This window comes from Bubalus bubalis, chromosome 5 (assembly GCF_019923935.1).
Source record: "Bubalus bubalis isolate 160015118507 breed Murrah chromosome 5, NDDB_SH_1, whole genome shotgun sequence".
Classification (NCBI taxonomy): Eukaryota; Metazoa; Chordata; class Mammalia; order Artiodactyla; family Bovidae; genus Bubalus; species Bubalus bubalis.
In genome coordinates this window covers 125,073,080-125,096,424 of record NC_059161.1, presented here as the reverse complement: position 1 = coordinate 125,096,424, position 23,345 = coordinate 125,073,080, and the positions used below count along the sequence as shown (strand labels likewise).

Genomic DNA, 23,345 nt, shown 5'->3' with positions numbered 1-23,345 from the left:
GCATCACTGGCTCAATGGACATGAGTTTGAGCAAACTCCGGGAGACAGTGAAGGACAGGAAAGCCTGGAGTGCTGCTGTACACGACTTAGCAACAGAACAACAATAACAAAGTTTGCTGGAAATTGATTTTAATAAGTCACATGATACAAAAGGATAGGAATATTCAAAGGGCACTTAGTGAAACACTGCTTTGTCCCACAAGGGCAGAGAGAAAAAGTTAAGGCACAATGGATGCTCAGAAAACAGGAAGAGGAGGCTGAAGAGTCAAAACAAGTAATCTGTGTACACACACACACCCATCATGTCCCTCAGGCCCCTCAATCTGTCAGATAAGAATTCACCTGGCATCAAAACAGTGCATGGGAGCAGATAACCAGAGGGCTAGGAGCCAGAGGGGCTGGGAGCCAGTGAGGTCTCCAGGAGAGATGAGATGTCCTCTAGCTGGGACATTCGGAAAGGCTGGAGACACCTATTCATTATGCCAGATAACAAAGGCCCTACTGCTGGAGGGCAAGCCCCCCCCCCCCCCCCCCCGGGAAACATCTGGAGTGTTCAAGAGCCAACAAAGGGAGGAGGAGGTGAGTGGGCTCCGACATCCAGAGACAAGAGGTTCACAATCCCTTCCCCACATTCTCCACCGGGAAGGGAAGACAAAGCAAACCCTGTGTCAGGCTGGATCTGCCTCCTTCCTGTGGAAAGTCCCCGGAAGCGCCCAGTGGTGGTGGTGGTGGGGTGACCGCCGAGGAAGAGCCCAAGGCTGAGAGGCCAGCTCTTCTGGGAGGAGGCAGGAGGCCATGGGAAGAGCCCCACCCAGGCCACATCCACCTCCCTACAAGGTCCCCGAGAAAGAACAGACCCCTCCCGGCCAGGGACTTCCCGTGCATGGGCCTAGGGCTAGATGAAACCTCAGCACCATCCTGGAAGGAGCGCCAGCAGCTCCGAGATGGTGGGGGCACCCTCGTGAGTAGCCTGAGTTCGCAGGCTTCATGGAACCAAAGCAGATCAAAAAAAGATCAAAACTGAAACTGGAAGCCTCAAGGGGGTTTGGGAGCTCCTCTGGGTGTGGAGTGTGGGCCCGCAGGCTGGTGGGTCCACAGGGCAGCCACCTCCCAGCACAGTGACATCACCAAAGATCAGCAGGCTTGCTTTCCTGCTGGTGAGAGTCTCCTGCTCACAAAGGAGACCAGAATGAGGGGCACAGGGGGCCCTCCAGTTCCATCGAAATGGAGAGGGCTCTGTGGGGGCCTCATTGTGGAGGCCCCGACCCTCTCCTCGCAGGGCCACGTCCCAGCCTGGCCACATGAGCTGGAATGTGGGGATGTGGTCACCAATGTCCAGGGAAAAAACCAAAGACACACAGGCTCCTCTGGAGTGTCCTGAGCCCTACTGCTCAGCCACCTGCCAACCGAGGGACTTCAGAGCGGGGGATACTCTGTCTTTAGAGGGGCACAAAGGCGAGTCCCTGGGTGGGAGGGGGTGGCTGGGGCCTAGTCAGATTGGTTCTGAGATGGCAGCGGAGCCCGGAGTCCAGGGACAGCCGGCAGGCTGCAAGAGGGTGCCTGTGGCAGTCCCCAGCCAGTTCTGCACACCCCAGCCCGGCACATCAGCAGCTTGGCCACACATGGAGGCCGCCCTCCCCCTGGAACGCGCCTTCAGGCAGCATGATGCCCCCATGTTCTCCCGCCTGCATGGCGGCCCTCAGCCTTGCTCCAGGCTGTCGGCGGGCTGGACCACGGTGTAGTTCCCCTGGCCCAGGGACAGCTGCCGGCTGAAGAAGGATGTGGTGCGTTTCGGTTTCACCCGCTTGATCGTCTCACCTGTTGGGGGAACAAGAGGGACGCACTGAGGAGGGTGCCCCCCCGGGAAGGGGCCCGGCCCCAGGGGAGCCCCTTCTGGAGCCTGTTCAGGCTGAGCTCCCCTCTTCACTCCCACCAGCTTCATGAGCCTCAGCCCGATCCCCAACCCTCCCATAGTGAGAGGATCGGGGTTGGGGGGGGCCAGTCTCCTAAATCAGGTCACCAGGGTTTCCATTTGATGGTGGGCCTGCTGTGGTGTCTAAACCTGTTCGAAAAGAGACTGGAGAGGGGTACAAACGTCCAGCTAAAAAATAACTCACAGGGATGTCCTAGATAGTATAAGGAATACGGTCAGTAATACTAAATAACTCTGTATGGTGACAGATGACCAGACTTAGGAAGATCACTTCATAACATATAGAAATATTGAATCACTATGGCAAAATCACTATATATACGAATATATAATATGTCAACTGTAGTTCAATTCTGGAGTAGGAAAGGGCAGCCCACTCCAGTATTCTTGCCTGGAAAATTCCATGGTCAGAGGAGCCCGGCGGGGTATAGTCCATGGGGTCGCAAAGAGTCAGACATGACTGAGCACACACATAATTCAATTACAAAAAAGAAGAAAGAACAGACCAACATCACAAAATACCTATAATACATACCACTGCCTGAAAATGATCCTTGATGAGACAGACAGACTTTTTCTGGGGGAGGGAGGAGAGGGTGGTGCTTGTGGAATTTTAGTTCCCCAACCTGGGATCGAACCTGGCAGTAGAAGCCTGGAATCCTAACCAGTGGACTGCCAGGAAAGTCCCTAAAAAGACTTCTTAAAAGTTAAAAATTTCAAGCCAGGTGATCAAGGTCAACATCAAAAGTCACAAATCATGTTGATAATGCACCTTTGATATGATGTGGCAAAAATGGCACATTACCTCTGTGACCTTCCTCCCCCAAACCCTTCACTCTTGTCTAATAAGGAGAAAAACAGAAGAGAGATTCCAGTAAAGGGGCATCCTACAATATGCCTGACCAGTCCTCCTCAAGACTTCAAGGTCATCAAAACCAGGAAGGTCTGAGAAACTTGTCACAGCCAAGAGGAGCCTAAGGAGACACAACAGCCACATGAGGTGTGGTGTTCTGGATGGGACCTTGCATCTGAAAGAGGATGTTAGGTAAGGTTAAAACTAAGGACTTTAGTTAATTTACTGCATCGTGTCAGTTCATTAATTCTAACAAACGTACCGTATTAACATAATACGTTAATTTTAAAAAGCAAGTGCATACTGAGGAAACCAGAAGGGAAAGAGACACGTGTACCCCAGTGTTCATCGCAGCACTGTTTATAATAGCCAGGACATGGAAGCAACCTAGATGTCCATCAGCAGATGAATGGATAAGAAAGCTGTGGTACATATACACAATGGAGTATTACTCAGCCATTAAAAAGAATACATTTGAATCAGTTCTAATGAGGTGGATGAAACTGGAGCCTATTATACAGAGTGAAGTAAGCCAGAAAGAAAAACACCAATACAGTATACTAACGCATATATATGGAATTTAGAAAGATGGTAACAATAACCCTGTGTACGAGACAGCAAAAGAGACACTGATGTATAGAACAGTCTTATGGACTCTGTGGGAGAGGGAGAGGGTGGGAAGATTTGGGAGAATGGCATTGAAACATGTAAAATATCATGTATGAAACGAGTTGCCAGTCCAGGTTCAATGCACGATACTGGATGCTTGGGGCTAGTGCACTGGGACGACCCAGAGGGATGGTATGGGGAGGGAGGAGGGAGGAGGGTTCAGGATGGGGAACACATGTATACCTGTGGCGGATTCATTTTGGTATTTGGCAAAACTAATACAATTTTGTAAAGTTTAAAAATAAAATAAAATTAAAAAATAATAATAAAAGAAACAGTTAAAAAGATGAAAAAAAAAAGAAATAAATGGTAACGCATGATGAAAGTTAAAGTGGAGAGTGAAAAAGTTGGCTTAAAGCTCAACATTCAGAAAATGAAGATCACAGCATCTGGTCCCATCACTTCATGGGAAATAGATGGGGAAACAGTGGAAACAGTGTCAGACTTTATTTTTTTGGGCTCCAAAATCACTCTAGATGGTGACTGCAGCCATGAAATTAAAAGACGCTTACTCCTTGGAAGGAAAGTTATGACCAACCTAGATAGCATATTCAAAAGCAGAGACATTACTTTGCCAACAAAGGTTCGTCTAGTCAAGGCTATGGTTTTTCCAGTGGTCATGTATGGATGTGAGAGTTGGACTGTGAAGAAGGCTGATCGCCGAAGAATTGATGCTTTTGAACTGTGGTGTTGGAGAAGACTCTTGAGAGTCCCTTGGACTGCAAGGAAATCCAACCAGTCCATTCTAAAGGAGATCAGCCCTGGGATTTCTTTGGAAGGAATGATGCTAAAGCTGAAACTCCAGTACTTTGGCCACCTCATGTGAAGAGCTGACTCATTGGAAAAGACTCTGATGCTGGGAGGGATTGGGGGCAGGAGGAGAAGGGGACGACAGCGGATGAGATGGCTGGACGGCATCACTGACTCGATGGACGTGAGTCTGGGTGAACTTTGGGAGCTGGTGATGGACAGGGAGGCCTGGCATGCTGCGATTCATGGGGTCACAAACAGTCGGGTACGACTGAGGACTGAACTGAACTGAACTGATGAAGAAACTGCACGGAAAAACGGCCCTGTTTCACCAGCATCCGAACACCAACTCTGACGAGCTCACAGCCCTCAGGGTGATAACACCTGTCATGGGTGAGGATGGAGAGGCACGTGCCTCCTTCTCTCCTGGCTGGGTACAGTGGGTGCACACTTTGACCTGGTAACCCTATTTCCAGTAATTTGTCCTGAGGAAACAGTTATAGATTCCAGGTAAGGATTTGGTATGCTGTTTATAGTAGCTGATGAACTACAAATACAGTTGGCCCTTAGATAACAGGTGGGTTGAGATGCCAACCCTCTGTGCAGTCGAAAATCCAAGTCTAACTTCTAGCTGGCCCTTAATAGACGTGGTTCCATCTCACCCACCAGTTCAATCAACTGCAGATCACGTGTGTGTGTTTGTTAGTCGCTCAGTCGTGTCTTAACTCTACGATCCTATGGACGGTAGCCCGCCAGATTCCTCTGTCCATGGGATTCTCCCGGCAAGAATACTGAAATGGGCTGTCATTCTCTTCTATAGGGGATCTTCCCGACCCAGGGATCAAAACTGCAACTCCTGCATTGCAGGCAGATTCTTTACCACTGAGCCAGCAGGCAAAGCATGCATTAGGGCACCTATGTCATCTTTACCAGCTGCACCGATTCCACAGGGTGTGTATCCGTCCTTCCTATACCCATAGTTTTAGTAACTAAAAACTACTAAAAACCAGTAGTTTCTAGTTTTTCATGTCTGGATATGCCTGTGGACACAGCAGTGAGGGGCTCTTACAGCTGGGGCCCCAGAGGGGAGCCTCCGACTCTCCATCAAACGATGGGGTGCTCGCACCCAGCCCTTGGCCCCCACCAGGTCCTGCCGGCTAGAAGCTAACTCACTGCATCTGGAACTGCTTCCCACTTCCAGAACTCCCCGTGGTGTGCATGTGCACACGTGTAGGTGTGTGTGCACAGCATGAGGTGGTCACTCACCCTCTTCCACGTAGTCGATGGTGGAGAGATGTTGGATGCGGCTGCACACCACGCTGCCCTGCCTCCGCAGCTGGGGGCGCTGGTGAGGGGGTGGTGGGGAGCCAGAGGCTGAGGTGGGGCCGGCCTCCTGGGAGGCGGCGGGCTCCGCAGCCTGGCTCAGCTCGATGCAGTACTCGATGAGGCTGCTCATCAGCTCGGCCTGGGGAGGAGAGGGGGCTGGTGTGAGGCCTGGGGGGCTCTTTATTACCTGCTGCAGAGCGAGAGGATCCAGACCCACATGCCCTACCAGCTGGTAGGGGAGGCCAATGAGGAAACAAATACCTTTTACACAATAGAAGAAGGGGAGTCTGCTCTGTGGGCCAGGGGAGGCACCCCATTTGGGTTGACTTCAGGGGTCAGATTGTTGTTGTTTAATTGTGTAGTTGTGTCTGACTCTTGCGACCCCATGGACTGTAGCGCTCTAGGCTCCTCTGTCCATGGGATTTCTCAGGTAAGAATATTGGAGTGGGTTGCCATTTCCTCCTCCAGGGGATCTTCCCGAAAGAAAGAAAGGAGAGTGAAAAAGCTGGCTTGAAACTCATCATTAAAAAAATAAGATCATGGCATCCGGTCCAATCACTTAATGGCAAACAGATGGGGAAAAAGTGGAAGCAGTGACAGATTTTATTTTCTTGGGCTCCAAAATCACTATGGATGGTGATAGCAGCCACGAAATTAAGATGCTTGCTACATGGAAGGAAAGCTATGACAAACCCAGACAGTGTATTAAAAAGCAGAGACATCACTTTGCTGACAAAAGTCTGAATAGTTTGAAAAGCAATGGTTTTTCCAGTAGTCATGTATGGATGTGAGAGTTGGATCATAAAGAAGGCCCATAAAGAATTGATGCTTTTGAACTGTGGTGTTGGAAAAGACTCTTGAGAGTCCCTTGGACTGCAAGGAGATCAAACCAGTCCATCCTAAAGGAAATCAGTCCTGAATATTCATTGGAAGGACTGATGCTGAAGCTGAAGCTCAAATACTTTGGCCACCTGATGTGAAGAACTGACTCATTGGAAAAGACCCTGATGCTGGGGAAGACTTAAGGCAGGAGGAGAAGGGGGTGGTAGAGGATGGGGTGGTAAGAGAGCATCACCGACTCAGTGGACACGAATCTCAGCAAACTCCAGGAGAGAGTGAAGGACAGGGGAGCCTGGCTTGCTAAATAGTGAGGTCAGTTGAGTGGGGTAGGCGGTTCCCCTGAACACATTCCTCAAGCCTTCTCAACAGACTTATTGACATAAAAGGTGACGTGACCAGATGTTAGCAGGCAGGGTCTGGGCACCTTAGGGCGGGGACGGCCAGGGCTGGCAGATCCACAGACAGAAAGTTGCCAGCAGGTGGCGTTGCCTAGGCAGGGCGTGTTCAGGGAGCAGGACACAGCAAGGACTGGGGTAGACACAGGCTGGCCTTGGGCCCCAAGATGAGAACCCGCTGGGGAGCAGGGTCAGAGGCCAAGGGGGCGGTTGGTGACTGCCCGCCCGATGGGGGGAACCGAGGCTGCTCCAGAGCAACACAAGCCGCCCTGAGGAGGGCAAGCAGGGAAGGAAACTGCACGGGAGGTCCAGGCCCCACACACCCTCCTCTCCTCCCTGAGGGAGCTGCAGGGAGCTGAGCACACCAGGGAGCCGTCTGAGATCCTCCAACACAGCCTGACGCTCCTGAGGTTGGGGGAGGCTGCCATTACAGCTCAGCTGCCTCCAACAAAATGAAATATTCATTCAGGATAAGACTCAGCAAGCTAGAAATGGAAGAGAACTTCCTTGACCTGATGAAGGGCGTCTATGAAGAAGGCACAGCCAACACCACGCTGACTTAGAGCAAGACTGAAGGCTTTCCCCTCAGGCCCAGGATGTCTGCTCACCCCGACTCACCAGGTAAGACCAGGGAGAGGCACGCAGCCTGCAAAGTTAGAACACAACTGCCCCCTTCACAGACGACGCTGAACGGCCCGGAGACAATCCCAAAGGAGCCTCAAAACACCTGCTTTCAACGAGTGAGTTTCACAGGGTTATAGGATATGAGGAAAACAAAATCAACTGTGTTTCTATACGCCACAGCCAACAACTGGAAATTGAAATTAAAAAACAGTGTACCATCTCTGGTAGCACCAAACAAATAGGGAGGGGGATAAATCTAATAAAAGATAGATACGATATATATGCTGAAAACCACAGAATGTTAGTGAAAGAAATCAAAGACAGATATATGGAGATGTAAAATAAATGGACCGGGGGCTTCCCTGGTGGGTGAGTGGTAAAGAATACCCCTGCCAATGCAAGAGACACGGTCTCGATCCCTGATCCCGGAAGATCTCACGTGCCAAGGAGCAACTAAGCTGGTGTGCCACAATTACTGAGCCTGTGTCTAGAGCCCACGTGCCCCAACTACTGAAGCCTGTGCGCCTTAGAGCCTGTGCTCCACAGCAAGGGAAGCTACTGCAATGAGAAGCTCTATACCAACACTTTGAGTAGCCACTGCTCGCCACAACTAGAGAAAAGCCTGTGCAGCAATGAAGACCCAGTACAAAGTCAAAGTCGTGTGTTTGACTCTTTGCGACCCCTTGGACTGTAGCCTGCCAGCCTCCTCTGTCCATGGAATTGTCCAAGCAAGAATACTGCAGTGGGTTGCCATTCCCTTCACCAGGGGATCTTCCTGACCCAGGGATCAAACCTGGGTCTCCTGCATTGCAGACAAATTCTTTACTGTCTGAGCCACCAGAAAAGCCAAAAATAAATAAATAATTTTTAAAATGTCATTTAAAATAAATGGACTAGAAGATCTAAAAATATCTCTTCAAAAGACACTTTTAAGAAAATAAAAAGTTGTAGACAAAGTTATAGACTTTGTCAAGTCATTAGACAAAACATTTGTAAAATATTTATCTGATAAGGGACTGGTATGCAGAACATATAATGAACTCCTATAGCTCACTAAGAAAACAAATAAGCCAATTTAGGAACTTCCCTGGTGACATGAGGGATCAGAATCCGTCTGCCAATGCAGGGGACACAGGTTCGATCCCTGGTCCAGAAAGATTCCACATGCTGCAGAGCAACTAAGCCCGTGCGCTGCACGGAGCCTGTGTGCCGCAACCACCGCAGCCCTTAGCTCCTTGTTGCTCTGCAACGAGAGGCCGTCGCAATGAGAAGCCAGCGCACCGCAATGAGGAGCAGCCCCCGCTTGCTGCAGCTAGAGAAAGCCTGCACAAAAGGCAATGAATACCCAGCACGGTCAAAAATAAAACACATAAATAAAACTATTTTACAAATTTCCCGATTTTAACCAAGTGGAGAAATGATTTGAACAGACATTCCATCAAAGACCTACAGATAACAAGTAAACACACAGAAGGATAATCAGCATCATGAGTCATAATGAAAATGCAAACGACAGCCACACCGACCTGTCACTACCACGGTCATTACAGTGGCAAACCAACCAACCAACCAACACTGGCACCGCCAAGCGCTGAGCAAGGATGCGGAGCCCCTGGACTCTCGGACGCGGCTGGAGGGACTGCAGGACGGCACAGTCCCTTTGGAAGACGGTTTGGTAGCTTCCAGTAAGGCTGTTCTGATACAACCCAGTAACCCCACTCCTAGGTATTTACACAAGAGAACTGAAGGCGTATGCCACCCAACAGCCTATACACACATGTCTAAAGCAGCTTTAGTCACAGAAGTCCCAAACTGGAAATATCCTTCAGTGGGTAAAGAGTATCCACCCAATGGAACACTTCTCAACAGTCAAAAGGGAAAAACCGGGACACCGTGAAATGCGGACCATCTCAGGGGCGTGAACCTTAGTGAAAGTGGCCAGGCTCAAAAGGCTGCAGAGAGTGTGTATACTGCAGGGTTGGATCGCTATTTATTTATCACCTACCAGCTCACAGGCGTTCGTGCGGTTTTCAGTTCTTTGGTTATGACACACAAACTGTATGATCATCTTAGTGTAAGTGTGTGTGTGGACATAAGTCTCTTTCTCCTGGGTAAATATGATAAGTGTGTTTATATGACATTCTGGAGAAAGCAAAACTCTAGGTACAGCTAGGAGGAGGTATCAGATAGCAAGTGAAGAGATGAGTCTGAAATCAGAAGAGATATGTATAAAACAGTTAAAAAAAAAGAGAGAGAGAAAACCCCAAAGAAAGATTGGCAGACTTCAACAAACAGGACATCCAGATGGCGGATATATATGTAAAAGGTGCTCAACCTCATTTGTGTGTGTGTTGGGGGGAGGAATGCCAACTAAAATCACATGGAGATTTGGGGGTGATGGAAATAATGCCAATAAAAAATGGGCAAAAGATGTGAAGAGATGTTTCACTTCTAGGAAGATACGTGGACAGCAAATAAGCAGCTCTGTAGCGGCAGTGCTTATGTGAACATGTTAAAACTCACCTCTCAAAACGGGTGCATTTTATAGTAAATTATATTTCAATAAAGTTGACTAGAAAGTAAAGAAAAGAAACAGGGAGATACCCCTCCTCAACCACCAGAGTGGCTGAAGGGACCAGTCAGTCGGCTCCTGGGCCTGAAGCTGGGCGTGTGCACAGAGGACGCAGGCAGCACCTTCTGCCACAGTCAGAACTGGACACCCAAGGGCCCGTCAGCAACGGGACGGAAAAGTCAAGAGGGCAAATTCAAACGCGGGACCGCCCAGTGCAAGTGGGAGACCACGGCACTGGCACCTCCAGTGGGGACGAGGATGGAGCCCCCGATATAGGGCTGAGCGTGAGACTGGGCAGAACAGAACGCGCCGTGGGGACCCTCTGCCGTAAAGTTCAAAGCCAGGCACAAAGACTCTGGGGTGACACAAGTCAGGATGCGGGGGTCCCTTGGTGGGGGGGCACGGCTGGGAGGGGGATCGAGGAGGGGTCTTCTTAATCTGAAAGGTGTTACATGGGTTTCTTTTTTAAATATATAATTTATTTAATTTTGGCTGCACTGGGTCTTCGCTGCTGCTTGGACTTTTCCCTAGTTGCGGTGAACGGGAGCTACTCTCCAGGCACGGGCTTCTCATCGCGGTGGCTTCTCCTGTTGTGGAGTGTGGGCTCAGCAGTTGTGGCACATGGGCTTTTGGTTGCTCCTTGGCCTGTGGAATCTTCCTGGACCAGGGACTGAACCTGTGTCCCCTACACTGGCAGGCAGATTCCTACCCATTGTCCACCCGGGAAGTCTGTTACATGGGTTTCTTTTAGGAAATGTGTTGAGCTCTATACACTTAGGAGTTGGGCACTTTTCTGTATGTATATTGTAATTCAACAAAATGGAGACCTCCCTGGTGGTCCAGTGGTTAAGAATCTGTCTTGCAATGCAGGGGACACAGGTTCGATCCCTGGTCAGGAACTAAGATTCCACACGCTGCAGAGCAACTAAGCCCATGCACTGCAACCACTGAGGCTGTGTGCTCCAGAGTCCACACGCCACAACCAGAGGATTCGTGTGCTGCGACGAAAGATCCCGCATGATGTGACAAAGATCACGCGTGTCGCAGTTAAGACCCAATGTAGCCGAATAAGCATATTTTTAAAAAGAAAAGGACGTTTGAGATTTAGGAAAAAAAAAACTGTGGTAAAGAAATAAAATAGAACATTTAGATTAAAAAAAAGAGACCTGGGTTAATTCCCTGGTGTTCCAGTGGTTGGGACTCTGCTTTCATCACTCAGGGCCCACGTCTGATCCCTGGTCAGGGAACTAGAATTCCACAGGCTCCAGTGTGACAAAAAAAAAAGTCTAGGCCAGTGATAAGCGGGGGCAGAGGGAGCAGAGTGGCCGGGAGGGTTGAGAGGCTCAAGGTGGCGGCAGGAAGGGCTGTGGGCTTGCACCAATGGGGAGTCCCTGGAGCATATCTCTGTGCTTGGGGAGGGGAGCACCGAGGCACGCAGTCCTGGAAGGGCCCTCGGCTGTGACCAAGGTGGGAGGAGAAGGGGCAGGGGTGGAGTTTGGGGTGGGAAGACAGGGTACTGAGCACACAAGAGTGAAACAAAGGCACGCTGGTCACACAGCGCTGGGCAGCTCCCCACCAACCACTGCCCCAGCTGCCCCACCACCTGGCTAGGCCTTCCCAACACTCAAGGGTGGCTCCCGGTCGGCAGGAGTCAGCTCCGTGGTGTCCAGGCCCTCAGCAGCCCTCTCACCTCTTTGCTAGCCAGGGTGAGACCTCCAATAGCCTGGGGCCCCTACGTCCACCCTCTCCACGCCCATCCCCGGGATGTGGGCAGCACCCACCCCTACCTGCTTGGAATAGATCTTGAGGAGTTTGTTGACCGGTGTGCCCTCGTTGTCGCCATCAAACTCCAGCCACAGCACAGACTCCTCCTCCTCGGGGGAGGTATGGTCCCAGGACAGCTCCTGGAAGCGCAGGCCCAGCAGGACGTGCTGGCCAGCAGGAGACAGAGCTTGGACTCCTCTGGGCTGAGGGCCGCTGCCCTGCCCCATCCCCGAGGGCATCACTAGGAGGGGACACCTGGCCAGGCTAATATACCTCCAAGGCTGAGCTGAAACTCACGTATGAGTTTCTCTCTGGAGAGGAATCCCCGCTTTCATCAGACCCTCAAGGAGGGCTGTGGTCCAGGAACTGAGACCCCCTAACCTACAGCCCTTCTCATCAGTGGGACAAGCCCCTGAGAGCTGGGATGGGGGGCAGGGGAGACCCTCCTTCCCCAGAGATCAGCTGGGTGGCATCTCGGCAGGAGGTGCAGCTGGACCCGGCATGTCGGGGAGCAGGTGCCCAGGAAGGGCTGAGTCCCTCTCTGGGAACCACCAGAAGTACCCCCAAAACTTGTCTGCTGGCATGGGAGGGACTCCCGCTCAGGTGCATAGAAGCCCCCAGGGCGGGCTGCCGACACCACTTCTACACAGGCTGAGATAACCAGCGGAGACAGCCAGCGCCAAAAGCAGGAGGCAGAGCAAGACTCCGACCGCGAGGAGGGTTCCCAATCGTGGGGTTTTTCCAGAAAACCACCAGTGTGCAGCCACTGGTCAGGCAGAACAGCCAGGCCCTGCCAGGTGCTCTCCACCAGCTGCAGCCCCTTCCCCCGGTCACCTCCATGCCCTGCAGGCTGGGCAGGAAAGCTGACCCATGGTAGGCTCAGCAAAGCCCCCAGAACGACAGTGGAAGCCCCAGAGACATCTGAGAGAGGGAGGCCAGAAAGGCTGCCCACCCTGCCCCGAGGCCAACCACAGGCCCCAGGGAACCAGGAAGGCCTGGGTAAGGACCCCGCTGCCCGCCTCTCCACTGAGGCTCCCGCTCCAGGTGCCCCCTGGAGGAGCAGGACGTACCTTCTCCCTGCTGTCGATGACATGCACGCCATCCAGGCTGATGGCCACAGACACTGGCTTGCGCCCGCCCCGGTGCAGAAAGCCCTGGGCTGGCTTGTCAATCTCGCCGTGGAAGAAGGCACACCTGGGGAGGGAAGCTGGGGTTAGTCTGTCCCCTCCAGCACCAAGAACAAGGCCAGGGTCAGGGTTCAGCCACCAGTGAGTGCACCGGCCAGGCCCTGTCCCAGGCACCTGAGATGCTTACGCTGTTTGGGTGACTGAAGGTTAAGTGGAAACCCATCCCAGGGAGGGAGGAACAGAGGAGGTGGGCGAGAGGGAGGCTTTGTGGAGGTGGTGGCCTCTGAAGCTGATCAGGCAGGATAGGAGGGCTGGAATAGACAGGACAGGAGGGGAACTGTGTGGCTCAGAGCGAACTGGGCACCATGGGCAGAAGGCAGAGCATGAACACAGGTGTCAGACAGAGTGAGTAATGTTCCAGGAATGGCCAGGAGCCCGAGAGCTCAGAGATGGGAGCTGAGGCTGCTGGAGGCTGGGAGAGCCTGGGGGCTGAGGCTGCCCACCATCCCCCGACCAGCTGCTCAGGCAGGGAAGCCACTTCAGGACTCGACGCTGACAAAGGGAAAGGGGCAGGGGCCTTGGGACACACAGGCACTGAGCTGCCACCCTCTCCCTCCGGCCCCCTCGTGGCCTGTCGCACTCCGGCTGCCCTGGGCCCTCACCCCTGGCTAAGCCAGTGAAAGCAAAGGTGTTAATCGCTCAGTCGTGTTCAACTCTTTGAGACCCTATGGACTATAGCCCGCCAAGCTCCTCTGTCCACGATATTCTCCAGGCAAGAACACTGGAGTGAGTTGCCATGCCCTCCTCCAGGGGATCTTCCCAACCCACAGATCAAACCCAGGTCTCTGGCAAAGCCAGAGCCTTAGTTAAATCCTGAAGCCCCAGAAGGGGACTGGAGACAAGCCCGCTCCGCCTTCAGTTCTGAGTTCGGTGGAGGGCTCCCCCTCGGGACAGACTCCCAACTCCACTGAGGAAACTGAAGTGACTGGAAGAGCGGCCACTCACCCGCCCTCACCTCAACTCCTCACTTGATCGGGTCCTCCCTGTCCGCACACGTGCCTCTCGCCCACCATGGCAGCGGAAGACCTTCTCCGCCCGCACCCACAGCGGCTCCACCCCTGGGCTCCATCTCACAGGGTGGCTCCCGAGAGAGCGGGTTCCACGCACTGTCACCGGTTCTTTCTCTCGTTACTCCACCCGCTGCCACCTCCATGATGCGGGAGCCAAGGTCAGCGATCCCCACATGGCCATGTTGAGCTTGACCTTGCAGCAGCAGCACCTGAAGCTTGGTCATTCTTCCTCCTCAACCCTTCCCTTTGCCAAGCTGGCAGAGACCCTCCCGCCGTGCTGGCTGGCGTCCTCTGCCTGGTCCACACTCACCTCTGTGGCCATTTCTTGGGGCTCCCGGCTGATGATTCATCCACTACCTGACTCTCTTCCCAGAAACCCAAGGGCTTGCCTGGAAGCGCCACTTGAGGGTCTGGCAAGCATCTCAAAATCAACACATCCAAAGACAAGCCCCCCGATCTGCCTTGACCTGCACCCCTCTCCGCCCTGCCCCACCCCGTCCCGTCTCAGCTGGTGACTCCATCCCCCAGCTGCTCGGGCAGAAATCTGGAGTCCTCTGGGCCTGCTCCCCTTCACCTCCTCTCTTACACACCTAGCGAGTTCCTTCCACTCCACCCGCAACACCTCTGGAACCCGACCACCTCTGGAATCCCCCCTCCTGCAGCACCGCCCTCTGCCTCAGCCTCGGCACTCTCTGGAGTGTGGCCACTGTCCTCACGGCTCATCCTGCCTGCCCGCGGTCTGTTCTCTGCTTCTACTGTTCGCTGTCTCTCTTGCCCCTAGAACAGCCTCTTCATGGGCAGGAAGGTGGTCTCTTTTGCTCACCGAGGGGTCTCTAGCACCTCAAGGGTGCTGGCACCCAGTAGGTACCCAAGAGCTAAGGGCTGGAAGTGCCTGTGTGAACGAGAGCTGGCAGAAGGGGAGGTGGCAGGTCCACGGGCCACGTGACTGTAGCAGGAGGGAGGAGAGGACCTGCCCGGTGTCTGAGCTCGTGACAGGGGAGCGGGAGGAAGAGTGTCCAGCCCGGGACCCACGGAGCCTGAGGCGCTGGCATCTAGATGCACCTCGAGTAAGGACAGAGCTCAGTGGGATTGGAGATGGGTTCACAGGCCGGGGAGAGACACAGCGCCCGGGGCTGTGGCCGCACTTGGGAGCCGCTCACCCGTAGAAGGGCAGCTCGTGGCACTTGAGGAGGTAGGCGCGGTAGTGGGGGCTCAGGGAGGCCTCGCGCTCGCCGTCGCTGCCGGCCGCCTCCTGCACCCGGCGGTAGGCATTCAGCAGGCCCTGCTCGCCCATCCCGGCCTTGGCCCCACGGCCCCGGAGAGCAGCGAAAAGCCCGTGGCCCCGCTTGCAGAGGTGGGCAGGGAGGAAGGAGTCCAGCTTCTCCCTGTGGAGGAAGGGAGATGGGGCTGGGCTGAGGGCAGCTCCGTGCCTGCGGGCTGGGAACATGCCATGGTCCTGGGGTGTGGGGAGCAGGGGGGACGCCTGGACACAAGCCCCCAGAGAGCCCACTGCCCTCATCCCTGCAGCGCGCCTGGTTGGTGAGAGGCCAGAAGGCAAAGCCAGGAGACAAGATGAGAGCTGAAACCAGGCCCACCCCAGAACCAGACCGTGACCAGAGGGTCTCGGGGCCAAGTCTGTTGTCATCGAGTCAGGAAGCTTTGGATTCCTAAGCCACCAATTTTACTATCAAAAGATAGTGCAAATGACCTAGAGCCGGCGATGTTCTGTTCTGCTCAACAGGGATGTTAAAAAAAATCACCACCAGCACAGGCTCATGAAGGAAAGGGCATTTTCAATCACACAGACTCAAGAATCCTGGTGTGACAGGGCCGTGTCTCCCCCTCAGGCAGCCCTCCGACTGTGGCTGGGCGCCGCCCCTTCCAGTGGACCGCAGCTGGGGCTCGGGGCATGAGCGCCTCTCCAAGCCCGTTTCTCCATGTTTCAATGACAGGGATCCCTACTCAAATAGAGGGGTGCTGACACGTGCTTGGCACATGGCAGGGGGAGAACAAACACAGTTGAGGTTGTTATTTTCATTGAAGAGGGGAGGAGGCTTCTGGAGGAGCAAGACTCCAGGCCATGGAGAGGGGTGGCCAGCCCTACGGCCCTGACACAGAAAGGAACATAATGCGGGGAGAGGCCTGGCCTTAGAGCAGCAGGAGGAGGGGCGTCCAGGGGGCTGCCCCTCCACTTCTCAGGGCCACCCACATCTCTGCTTCCAGCCACAGCTCCCCCTTGTCGTTTGGAAATCTGGCCTACCCTCAGTCCATGGGGTCTGTGCAGGCTCATGGCGGGTCCAAGGGAGGATCTGGACCTCAGCCAATCAGTGTCCTGGCCACTCTGTCTCCTTTGGGTGGACCTGGGCCCAGCCGTCATCACCAGATGAGTCTCAGGACTCTGGTCACGTGAGGGATGAGGTCTCTTCTTGCCAACGTGCAACCACCGTGGCCACCTGGCCACTGTGTGGCAAGAGCTTGCCTGAGTGCAAGCTGGTCCAGAGGACAAAGGGCTGGGCAAGGACAGCGAGGACCGGGTCTGGTGGGTGGGAGGGACCCAATCAGAGCCCCTGAACCTCAGTCACCCTCCACTGTCTCAGTTGTGTTCGACCGTTTGTGACCCCGTGGATTGAAATCCGCCAGGCTCCTCTGTCCATGGGACTCTCCAAGCAAGAATACTGGAGTGGGTTGCCATTTCCGTCTCCAGGGGATCTTCCTGACTCAGGGATCGAACCCGGGTCTCCATCATCTCCTGCATTGCAGGTGGATTCTTTACCCATCAAGCCACCTGGGAAGCCCTCAGTCACCCTGGACCCGTCCATGTCCTGACAAAGTCCCTCAAGTCCAAACAGTCTGAGCTGGCTCTGCTGTCACCCGCAACAGGACCAGACATGCCATCACAAGAGCTGGGATTTCTATGGCTGCCAGCCTCAAGCCAGCTCAGCCGGGAGCGTTCAGGCTCCGCTGAGCTTGGGTGGCCCTGCTAGGCCCCAGCTGTTAGTCACCGGGCAGAGGGCCCAATCTCTGCACATCCTTCCCCCCGCAACACAGCCATACACCGAAGGGCTGGTGTGGGGGGAGCCCTGAGTCTAGGACAGGCTGTGTTTCAAGTACATCCTCATTGCAATTATTGCTAAACCTCAGGATTTGTCTACAGAGGTCAGAGGCAGGCCTGGTCTACTACCCGGGTAGACTCAATTGCCACAACCCCAGGCCCTGCCAATCAAAGAGCACAGTTTCTTGAGAGACAGCTCAGAAGCATGGAGCCAGCATGCTGGAGTGTCAGGAAATGAGGCCTCTTCCCTGGAGTTCAGGACTAAACAAGACAATCGGTGGCAACTGGGACTCATAATGTGGTCAGTCCCCGGCGATGACTTCCAAGAAAACAAGCCCAACTCCCTCTGACCTCAGACGGGGGTTGGGCTCCACCCTTGTGCACAAGTAGGGATCCTCTCACGGGTGTCACTTCACCTGCCTCCCACTGCCCAGGCCCCTCAGCCTAGAGCAGATGAGGAAGAGGAGGTCCAGAGAAGTGGGGTGACTCACTCAAGGTCACACAGCATCAGGGCCTCCTGACTCCAGGACCTGGCAAGACCACTTGGAACCAGGATTCCGAGACCAGGGGCTCCCCTCCATGGGCCCTCACCTCAGGGCGCAGGCGGTGGGCTGGCCAGGCTGGTAGGGCCCGAGCTGCACGCGGCACACCAGGGCACCCAGGGCCTCGCAGTCCTCCACGTCGCAGGGGTACCGAGCGGCCAGCACGTTGCCCTTGGCCTCCTCGTAGAGCAGCCGCAGGACCTCCTTGTCATGGATCTGCGAGCCGGTGTGGCAGGGAGGAATGGCTCAGTCCAGAGGGACACCCGTGTTCAGGGGTCAAGGGACAAGGAAAGGCTGGACACCCTGGGGAGGTGGTACCGCCTGGGGCTCCCTGCCTCACCTGGAGCTCCCGCCGTTTGGGGAAAAACACGTTTCTCCGGAACTGTAGGGAAGGCTCATCTGGGGAGAGAGGAGGGGGTCACTGGCCGCCTTGCACAGCCACCCTGCCTTCCCCACTGAGTGACCCAGTCTCCTGAGTCTTGGGGGAGTCTTCTCCACCACCGCTCAGGAAACCCCAGAGCCGTCCAGAGATGTGTGGCTTATCTCAAGGTGCTCACTGTTCCCCCATGCCCACCCTATCCTGGGCTCCCCCCCCCGGGGGAGATGCTGGCCCTGCCCTCAGCGAGCGCAGCTCCGCCTGCCAGGGGAGGCCTGGCTGGGCGGGGAGGTCACACCCCAGGCCCAGGTGGCCCCCGAGCCAGGGACACACAGGCAGCAGCACTGACCCACGGCCACGTCGTCGTCTGGGGCGTCGGTGAATCGCAGCAGCAGCTCCTGCCACTGGCGGCCCAGCTTGTAGGGCTGGTGCTTGGGCTTCAGCTGCACCTCTGCGGGAGGAGAGGGAAAGCGGCCGTGAAGCCGTGAGCAGCGCAACTGCCCACACTCACAGCAGCGATGACACACTCAGGGCCAACGTTCACCGAACCATTTCAAGTGCTTTACAGCAACTGCCCTGGAATAACCCTACTCTCACTTCATCCACAGGGAAAACTGAGGCTCAGAGAGGTTAAGCTGTTTGTCCAAAGTCAAACAGCAAGTGAGAGGGGGTCAGGTTCCAGGCAGCCAGTCTGACTGTTCCCTACAGTGCCCAGGGTGGGCTGTAGCCGAGAGGCTGAGGCAGACGGAAGGTGCTGGGGGTGGAGGTCCTGCTGCCCCTGGCACTACCTGGAAAGCAGAGCCCAAAGCTGATGACAGGCTCAAAGGCCCAGGGAGCTGTTCTCCCTGCTCCCGGCCCTGCCTGGGCCCTTGCCAGCCCCCACCCAAGCAGGTCCCCTGGGGGCTCTGGGCTCCAGATGGCCTTACCCCAAGCCCCGGCAGCTCAGAGGACTCCCTCTGAGTCCTTTTCAGTCCATTATCAGTACGGGACTGTGGTCCCACACTTCCAGATGGGGTCTTCCTGCCTAAAGGCTGTCCCCTCAGCGAGATGGACTGTCCCTGGAGCCCTGTTCCACGCAGAGTGACAATGGCACTCAGAAGGTCAAACCCTCCCAAACATCCAGCTTGAAGGGTGGCTCCAGCAGGCAGCACCCCTCCCTGCCTCATGGCCCTGGGGCGTGGGTCACCGCCACACCCACTCTGGGGGGGACTGCAGCCAAGAGTCCTGAGGGCCCGCGTCAAAGCTGAAGTGGCCTTTCAGCCTTCCTGAACCCAGCCTGGGAACAGAGTGGGCGCTGACCCCGTGCTGGGGCCTCCTGGCTGGGGTGGTGCCCGGCATAACCCACTGGCCACACAGGCAGCCCATTCATGTTCTTGTGAGGGGGCAGACGGAATGCGACGAGGAGGGAGTGGGGGAGTCAGCTGGCCGACTGCAGGGACAGGAGCTGAAGGCCAGGCAGGGGCCACATGAAACCACCACCCCCAGATTTCCAGAGACACAAGCAGAGAGGCCAGCAGTCCTGCCCGATAGCCAGAGGGTGAAGGTGGGGCAGCTGAGCTGGGTGGGGAGCGGCCGAGAGAGACTGGTCAGCAGGAAGAGGGTGGGCGAGAGCAACAGCTGGGCAGGAAGCTCCCACCGGTGGGTGGGGGTGGGGAGACAGGCATTCCCCTTTCCACCAAGCCGGCATATCTTCCCTCCAGGGCACAGGCACAAACTCCTGGGGGTCCAGGGACCAGGCACACCCTTCTGACCCTGTTTCTCTACAAGGGAGAGTATCTAATCCCAGAACAAGCCTGGCCCTGGCACCAGTTGGAGCATCCTCTCCCTGGCCCCTTTCCCAACCAAGTCAGCAGGCTAGTGGCCCTGTTCGGAGGCCCCAGGGGGCTCTCTGCAAGCCCGCCGCACATGCCCCAGGCCTGAGGGCTTGAGAGCCCCCACTGCCCTCACTCTTGCTACACCCCCGCCTTGGGATCTCAGCCTGAAAAAGCAGGACAAGGTGATCAGAAACTGGGCAGGGCTGGAGCGTCCCTGCAGAGAAGCTGGGTTCCCACTCATCATCCTCGCTCTTTTAAAGTCTCACCCTTGGGATGGCTGCGTCCTGGGCCAGGTCCCACCTTCCTCCCAGCCTCCAAAGAGCAGGGTGCAGTTCAAAGAGGCTGGTTGGGGGCCCACCCAGGCTTCTGTTCCGATCTCTGTCCCACCACTCAATGCCCCCACTGCTCCAAACCTCAATTTCCTCATCAGTATGACCAGGCCGGGCCATGAGGATAAGGTGAAATTCTACTTGCAAAATGCCAGCTCAGGTTGTGGCATGGACCATGTGCTCTGTGAACATGCACAGCTCCCTCCCTGTCCCCCATCCCGCTCCTCCTGATGATCAGGCTCCAGCAGCCCTGAGGTAAGGGGCAGGCACGGCCTCTCCTCTGCCACCAGCACCAAGAAAGGAGACGGGGGCAGAGAAGCCAGGCATCATTCCAGGGCTCTGGGTCCTGGAAGGCATGGGTGGCCCCAGGACACATGTGAGTCCCACCTTTCCCTGGTGTATAGTGGCCAGAGGTTCTAGAAGCTTCCCCCTCCTCCCCTGCCTGTGCCCTTCCAGCCCCCCGACCTGGGCTTCTCAGTGCCAAGCCTTACCCAGCAGAGGGGAGACGAGCCAGAGTGCGAAGGCATCCAGGGCGATGTCTGGAAGCTGTAGGACCTCGCGGATGGCCCGATGCAGCTCGTGGGCGCTGAGTGAGGGCAGGTTCTCCACGGCCAGGGGCACCATCGAATCATCCGCCAGGTACACCAGCACGTCGGCTGCTGCAATGTGGGCCAGGCAAGGTCAGCTGGGCCAGCTGGCACAGGCATGCCATCTAAGCATCTTCCATTCCCCTGCTGGGGTTGGACCCTGTAACCCTTGGGGTGACCAAGGCTACACTCCAGAGGCAGAGCCCCAGCATCCCCGAAGGACCCTGTGAAGAGTGCTTGTTAGCTCCGTGCTGTCAATGCAGAGGCCCTGGGTTCGATCCCTGGTCAGGGAGCTAGATCCCACGTACCTCAACTAAGAGTTCACACGCCGCAACTAAAGATCCTGCACATGGCAACTAAGCCACAGTGCAGCTGAAATAAATGCATAATTTTTTTTTTTTAAGTCTGTTAGGACTTACTGGAGACCCTCAAACCACCCAGAAAGATTGCAACTCTGGCCCAGGAATCAGCCTTGTCCCACCCTAAACCCTCAAAGTTTCAAACTGGGGCTGGCTGCTTCACCCCCAACACACTCCCCCTGCAGCCCTAAGGACTCTGCTGTGCTTCTCCCCTGAAAGAGAACATTCCACAGGTGGGACTGAGCAGAGAGACTGAACCCATCCTGAGGTTACAGCAGTTAGTAAATCAAGCAAGGAGGAAGACAGCTGGTGACAAGCTATTACCTTAAACAAGTCACTACCTCTCTCTGGCCCAAGCTAAGTGGGGACAGAGGATTCCCAAGGCCACCCCGCAGTATAGCAAGTTTCAGGGCTTAGCCTCCTTAGGATTCTTCAAGCCTCAGGACTCAACACAATGGCCTTTCCGAAGGACTTAAGTCTTAAACAGGCCAGCTGAGGTATAACCCTGAAAGCTGAGTGTTCCCTGGTGACAGCCTGTGGATGCCTGTTTGGAGCCTGGAGCCCAAAGGAGACCCTTGGAAGGGCAGCTAGATTCAAATCTCCATCACTGGAACCACAGGCACCGTGAAGAAGCCCTGAGGACTCCAATCCTGCCTGGCCTCCGGCTGGCTCACTGGCTTCAGCAAGTCAGTGCATCACACGCCTCAGGCACCAAGTAGGGCTAATTCCCATCCCCCACTACACATCCCCCTTTACCCCACCCAGAGCTTCTGGGAATCAAATGAGGTGAAGCCTACGAAACACAAAGGTATAGTTTATTACTAACACGAATGAAGGTGCTTTTTGGATCTCCAGTCTGTTAGGCTCTAACAGTCACTTTCTTGAGAGATCATAAAATAATGTTCAGTTCAGTCAGTTCAGCTCAGTCACTTAGTCCTACTGACTCTTTGCGACACCATGGTCTGCAGCACGCCAGGAGGCTGAAATTCAGAGGGACGTCTGGGGCAGTGAAGGCTCCAGTGTCCTGTACTTAACCTCTCTAGGGCCCAATTTCCTTCCTATAAAATGTAAATAACAGAGAAAGTGAATATGTCACTTTTCATTCATGAGATTTCATGTGAATTTCACAGCTACCTAAGGTTTTACAAGTGAGGAAGATTTACAAGTGAGTACCCAACTCTGCAAGTAGCCTAGTGTGGCAGAGCCCAGGTGCTCGGACTGACTTGTCACTTTTCCACATCCCAACAGACCTTACTTGTTAATTAATAAATAAAATTCTCTTCAATGACAGAGATGATGAGCCAGGGCCACTTCCTCAGGGCTGGAACCCTAGGAAGTTACGGCGGGGTGGGGACTGGGGTCAGGGACCCACCTCGGGCTCCCACGGAGGACACACTGCTTCGATGGGACCGATCAGCTGGGCCGGGCTGCCCGGTACTGTCTTCCGGCCCGTCCATCTGCAGAAGAAAAGAGAAAAAGTTGTTCCTGGAGGGTCCAAGGATGGGGGTGCTGGGAAGCCCTTCAAGCTGTCACTGAGGAAGGAAAGGGTTCAGAGCTGATCTACGAAGGTGAACACCAGGGCTGAAGGCACAGGTGTGCAGACTAGCGGGGTGAGGGGCTGGGGGGGTGGTTCCTCAGTCAACTTTAAATCGGGGCTGGTGGAAGGAGTCGGGGCCGTGGTGGTCAGGAGAAGGGTCGAGCTCGGCTCGCCGAAATGCCCAGGCACGACACTGCAACACCCCTGTCCGGGGCGGAGGCCCGTGCAGGGCGTCGCCGCTCTCTCACCTCGCAGGAACGCAGCGCCCGCTGCCTCAGTCCAGGTTCCTGCGCTGACCCGGGCCCCCAGGTGCCGCTCCGACCTCACTGCCCGCGGAGACGCAGGATCCTGCCCGCGCTCGGGTTCCCGGGGCTGCGACGCGGAAGCCGGGGCGGAGGAAGCGCGGCGCGCACGGCCCCACCTCTTCGGCCCGCGCGAGCCAATCGGAGCCCGGGGCCGCCGCGCACGCGCCCTGCCTCCCGCCCGCGCGCGCACGCCTCTTGCAGGCTCGCGCTTATCCGGACTCCCGCCTAAGGCTCCTGGTGGCCGACTGAAGAAACTGCCCCGCCACCTACCAGAGTGACTGGGGGGCCCGTGATCCCCACACACAGGCCCTGTCTGTTGGCCTGTAACAGAATGTGGCGAAGGTTCAAGGAAATAGGGAATGGGGGCGCGAGCTCTGGCGCTCACACGCGTGTGACTTTGGGGTAGTCCCCTCACTTCTGAAAGGGAGATGCTTCGTGGGGACGTGTTCCAGAGCCACACTGTGCTGGGTGCTGAGTAAAGGTGATGCTGGCAGCCTGCTGTACCGCGGTGCCTCGAGGCC

At 55.3% G+C, this 23,345-nt stretch overlaps 1 protein-coding gene across 2 annotated transcripts; it reads right to left on the bottom strand.

Annotated features, from left to right (window-relative positions):
* Nucleotides 1-112: 112 nt before the first annotated feature.
* Nucleotides 113-22,936, bottom strand: FRMD8 (FERM domain containing 8). Of its 2 annotated transcripts, XM_044943700.2 has the most exons (11): nucleotides 22,768-22,934; nucleotides 22,355-22,439; nucleotides 20,528-20,695; nucleotides 18,243-18,344; nucleotides 17,858-17,916; nucleotides 17,567-17,733; nucleotides 15,084-15,308; nucleotides 12,797-12,920; nucleotides 11,750-11,893; nucleotides 5,472-5,670; nucleotides 113-1,818 (listed from the first exon to the last, which is right to left on the bottom strand). In XM_044943700.2, exons 2-11 carry the CDS (start codon nucleotides 22,437-22,439, stop codon nucleotides 1,700-1,702), a joined length of 1,392 nt encoding a protein of 463 aa, XP_044799635.2. In that variant the 5' UTR covers nucleotides 22,768-22,934; the 3' UTR covers nucleotides 113-1,699. The 2 variants fall into 2 exon arrangements, with proteins under 2 accessions (XP_044799635.2, XP_044799636.1); XM_044943701.2 differs by lacking the exon at nucleotides 15,084-15,308 and having other exon boundaries at nucleotides 22,768-22,936.
* Between the last annotated feature and the right edge of the window lie 409 nt (nucleotides 22,937-23,345).

Coding starts and splice junctions, on each gene's coding strand:
- FRMD8 (XM_044943700.2), bottom strand. CDS start 22,439: ATGGACGGGCCGGAAGACAGTACCGGGCAGCCCGGCCCAGCTGATCGG. Junction 15,309..17,566: donor CCCACCGCCTGCGCCCTGAG/GTGAGGGCCCAT, acceptor CTTCCTCCACAG/GGAGAAGCTGGACTCCTTCC. Junction 5,671..11,749: donor TCAAGATCTATTCCAAGCAG/GTAGGGGTGGGT, acceptor TCTCCTCCCCAG/GCCGAGCTGATGAGCAGCCT.